This window comes from Sinocyclocheilus grahami, unplaced genomic scaffold, assembly GCF_001515645.1.
Source record: "Sinocyclocheilus grahami isolate Dianchi unplaced genomic scaffold, SAMN03320097.WGS_v1.1 scaffold201.1, whole genome shotgun sequence".
NCBI lineage: Eukaryota > Metazoa > Chordata > Actinopteri > Cypriniformes > Cyprinidae > Sinocyclocheilus > Sinocyclocheilus grahami.
In genome coordinates, this window is record NW_015505380.1 from 132,212 (window position 1) to 137,442 (window position 5,231).

General features: G+C 37.6%; 1 protein-coding gene across 1 annotated transcript in view; it reads left to right on the plus strand.

Annotated features, from left to right (window-relative positions):
• The first annotated feature begins 520 nt into the window (after nt 1–520).
• The window catches only part of dhdh.2 (dihydrodiol dehydrogenase, tandem duplicate 2), a 16,392-nt gene continuing 11,681 nt past the window's right edge, over nt 521–5,231 (plus strand). Inside the window, exons 1-3 of the mRNA XM_016285718.1 lie at nt 521–679; nt 1,450–1,561; nt 1,638–1,801. Of these exons, the coding sequence (XP_016141204.1) occupies nt 590–679; nt 1,450–1,561; nt 1,638–1,801 (366 nt within the window). The 5' untranslated portion in view covers nt 521–589. The remainder of the gene's footprint in view (nt 680–1,449; nt 1,562–1,637; nt 1,802–5,231) is intronic.

Below are 5,231 nucleotides of genomic sequence, written 5' to 3' on the forward strand. Positions count from 1 at the left end.
TGTGTGTGTGTGTGTGTTTGAGTGTGTGTGTGTGTGTGTGTGTATATATATATATATATAAGGAACAACACTTTCCTTTGTAAATGGAAATATTGTTTAACCTTCAAAAAAAATTTCATTTTATGTTTATATTCATAGTATATTAAGACTTTTCCTTTTTTGATTGAATATGTATCCAGTTAGAATGAGATTTTAAGGATATTTTCATCACTCCACTTTGTATTTAAAACGGCTATGTGATTCTTTTTAACCTGTTGTGATAGTAAGACTTACATAAATGTGAATTTGGCAGGTCTCCACCGGAGTGACATAACGTTTTCTTGACATACTTTACAAACAAATAAACATAAACATGCTTGATCATCATTAGTTGGCACATTTAATGAGGATCTGATTTGTGTTGAGTCATTATGAGCTCATCAATCCAACTGTGACAAAAAAAATACATTTACAGAGAGACATTGACAACTGTTTCTGACTTCAAAGTTACACTTTATCAGATCACATGACGTCCTCACCTGCACTCTGACCGCAGATAAAAGCCTGCTCCGCACATGCAACTGCATGCAGTCTGAAGGTCAGAGCGAACATGGCAACCCGCTGGGGAATCTGTGGAGCTGGAAACATCAGCCATGATTTCTGTGTGGCTCTGAAGACACTTTCTCATGAAGATCACCAGGTACAGTACAATACAGTCAGTATTCATATTGAAAATCTGTAAAAAAAAAAAAAAAAGCTCAAATCTAAATTGGGTTTTCTCTTTCGCATAAAGAATGCTTTCCACTTGAAGCAAAAAAGAGAATTATCCAAAGTTGTTTCCTTTCAGTGTTGGACTATGGTGATGTGCTTTATATGCATGCAAACTTATCCTTACTAAAGAAGTTGGTTTGTGTATATCATGCTGCAATACGATTTGTGACGAATGCATCTTCACGTTCCCACTTATGCTACTATTTACTGCCAAGGCATTATTACTGTAGGTAAACTGCCAACTTGTAATCTCTTATCATATTATACTTGTAATTATAGGACTAGAAATTCTTCTAAATTACATTTGAGCATGTCCTGAGTTTGGCAAAACTGCCTTTTCCTCATATGGTCCTAGTTTATGGAATGAAATGCAGAGTGTTATGATCCATCTCTAAATATTTTTTAGAAACCTTTTGGAGTCCAATCTGGAAGAAACATGTGAATGGTTTATGGAATTATTTTTATATGTTGCTGGATATTTTTTTCTGGTTTTATGTGTCTGATCTGTTTATGTGAAACTTTCTGTGCTGCCATTTTGGCCAGGACTCCCTGCAGAAGAGATTTCTATCTCAATGGGATAATTCCTGGTAAAATAAAGGATAAATAAATAAAATAAAATACAGTGCATCGAACCAAACATCTGCTTTTAAAATCTGATTTAATCATTCACTTTTCTGTCTGTGTTGTGTTGTTTTGTAGATAGTTGCAGTTGCAGCAAGAAGCCTAGAACGTGCAGAGAAGTTTGCAAAAACTCATGGCATCCCAAAAGCATACGGCACCTACCAGGAGCTGGTGAAGGATCCAAATATTGGTGAGTAAACAGACAGAGCTGGACAGAACTGAAGAGCCAGAATCCCTCAGAATCACTGACGAGCGTCTCCTGTCAGATGTGCTGTACATCGGCGTTCTGCACACACATCATCTGCAGGTGGGTCTGCTGTTCCTCAACGCTGGGAAGAATGTGCTGTGCGAGAAACCCTTCGCCATGAACCTCCGAGAGGTCAGACAGCTCATCTCGGCCGCCCGGGAGAACAACGTCTTCCTCATGGAGGTAAACCCAGCACAAAGACCTGATCTACTCATGTAGACTGGACAAAGAACAGCAGAGGCATAAGAACTATTTGAGTTCTCCGTATAAGACATGAAAGTGTCCAGACATGTTTTGAGGTCCCTGTATAAGACATACTCCAAAGCAGAGTAAACAGTGTCTGTGTCATCATCAGAAAGACGTCCGTCTCCACTAATATGAGTTTTAATTGCCAGATATTTCAACAGCATCACTCTTGTAATTTAGTAGCATTCTGCTCTCATTAATGAATCTGTGATTAATTCAGCCCAATAATGTGGAGGGAACCTTATGAAAACATGGCCTGGTTATATTTCACTATATATATATATTTACAACAAAACTAGTAGTAGGCAGTATAGAGTATATTCTGCACATAGTGTTTGTTGCCATCTGCTGGTTCTTACAGTAACACACACACACACACACACACAGGCCATCATGGCGATCAGGTGGGGAATCTGCAGCGCTGGGAAAATCAGTCATGACTTTACAGTGGCTCTGAAGACTCTCCCAGCAGAAAATCATCAGGTAAAGCGCAGAAACACACCTGCTTACATGAGAAACTTCAGGAGAAACACACATGCGCACTGAATGAACGCGAGTTAATCCTGATGATACAGAGTCAGACCACACACACACACACACACCTGACATGCACTGAGTCTCACGCATAAGACACTCTAACATGCGTTTCACAAACAGTTGCATGATCTGCTGAATGTAAACAAAGCGCACAGCTGAATCAGGAAGTTTTACTGTGCAGCGGGGAAACAGCGACGCCACTGTGATCTGGCCAACATCGGTACTGCACTGGGATTATGTAAAGGAAAAAAAACACATTATTGTTACATATAGCATTTAATTATAGCACAAGATCCCCCTGAGACCCAGAAAAAAGCTTTGTGAATTTAGTATTTTTTCATGTCATTACATTGTTTAGAACATAAGAAAAAATGGAAAAATAACATTTTTGAAAAATTATATTTTATTCATGTCATGCTATATGTCCTCTGTAGAGGACACCAGGACTCAGGAGTTTTTCTAAAAAAACAAAAAAAAAACAAGACATGCATAGACACGAAAAGGCAAAAGCAATGGGATTAAAAAAATCAATCAATTTTTAGGTTTCAGGATTTTTTGATTCTCAACTATGTTGATAACAAAATGATTTGATATACCATTTTTCTTTATGCAGTATGTGTGTAAAATTTCCATAAACTGGTTTTCCCATTAAACACTATGTTATCTATACACTGTATCTAATTAGCATATTAAAGTGCTGTTGGGACAGCATGTTGAAAAAAGAAGTGTAATAATGAGAGTAATAATTGGCCAGATTTTCATAATAATATCTAATATTTCATAAGAATGCTGATATATAATTTATTTTCCTATTCAATTGTTTTGTCTCCCAAAATGCGTAATAAACATGCTTTTAGTCCTGGTGTCCTCTACAGTGGACATGCATGAAATGATGACCATTTCTGGTCAACAGAAAGTCAATATCTTTAAATATTTTTTATTTATTATCAGGGGCCAGTTGTCCAAAAAGTTGAATCTGGATCAGAATGGAAAACCCATGTTTTGCGATCCAGGATCAGGAATCCCATCTTACTTCTGTGTCAGTTTTTCAAAGCAAAACTGGATTGGATCACCCTGATCCAGATACACACTTTTCCAGATTTCCAAATCTGGATTACTAGTGCTCTACGGAGCCCCTAAAGGGACACGCTGATGGAGAAACAAAAGCCAATGTTTTGCATTCTAGTTCAGCATTGCATTTACACAAATAACTACCATCTCTGATGATTGTGCCAATGTAGTTTACAATCAGTGCTAAAAAAACACTTTCAATTAAATATATTTGTTTGATATTGACAGCTGTTTGGGGATATATTACATGTTACAAATGTTGCACTTTTTGGACCATTTTTAAAGTTACATTTGTGTTGCTGAAATCCACTCGTCTGCTGGGATCAGAATAATCCAGGTTTTCTAGATCAGAAGTATCCCAATCTTACTGAAACCTTTTGAACGACACAAACTGAGCCAATTTTTTAACCCATTTTCAAGATTTGATCCGATCCGATTACTTTTGAACAGCTGGCCCCTGTGTCTTGTCATTCTGCCATTCTGCTGGAAGCTTCTCCTCGAGTGTGAACACAGCTGGCAGTAAAGCTCTTCTGACTGTGAGTGGCAGGTGTTGGCGGTGGCGGCTCGTGATCTGAAGCACGCTCAGGAGTTTGCGCAGAAGCACAGCGTCCCGCGCTCGTATGGCAGCTATGAAGAGCTGGCCAAAGACCCGGAGATCGGTGAGACTGCGTACTGATCTCAGAACAGCATCTGAGTGTCCATCAAACTCCCTCCATCTCTTCTCCTGTCAACCAGTCAAAAGAATCTCTGGGAATGTGACAAGATTCCTGATGGAATTTCCAGCATAGAAATTCCATCATCATTTCTTAGAGAGTCGCTAATGAGATCAACTAAGAACCTGCTTGATTTACTCAAATTTATGTAAGAATTGAATAAAAAAAGGCAATTGTGACTCTTTATCTCACTATTCTCTTTCTTGCAGTTGTGAGAGAAAAATGTCGTAATTTTAAAATGTAACAAAAAAAATCACAATTACCTTTTTTACTTGTATTTGTTTATTCCATGGCGGTGGGAAACAACAACCCATAGCTGAGATATAAACATAGAATTCTGAGAAAAAAAAATAGAATTGTGAGATATAAACAAAAAGTTGCCAGATGTGAACTTGGAACTGTGAGAAAAAAAGTCAGAATTCTGAGTTTATATTTCATGACTGACTTTTTTTCTCGCAGTTCTGAGGAAGAAATGTTTTAGGAGCTTTATATTTTATATTTTGTTTTATTTAAAGTAACTTTCAAATCCTACAGAAACATTTTATCCTCTTGATAATCATAAGAGTCCTATTGGAGATTATGGCTTGTACCAGATCTTTTTTGTTTTATTATGGACTCCTGTAAGAAAATGACGGAAGCCTGTTTACACCAAGGAATGCAAAAATAAAAAAGGTAATTGCAACTTCGTATCACAGTATTTTCTTCTTTTCTTGGAGTTCTCTTCTCGCAGTTAATTCTGAGATAAAAAGTTGCAATTGACCTTTTTTCCCGGGTGAGCGTACTACAAAAACATTGCCTGCAGAAAATGAGGATAATCATTAAAGGTGACATTTCCAGGTCTGAAGTGCTATAATCAGGTAAACATTTCCCAGCTGTTTACCTTCACAGACATAACCCACTGTTTTTGTAACTCGTGTGTTTTTAAGGTAAACTTGTGTGTGAATGAGAGCTTAGTTTAGTGCTCGCATGCTGTGACAGCCGCTTTCTGTGCGTGTGCTTCAGATGTGTGCGCTCAGAAAACCCTATATCAGAAGTTTAAACTCATA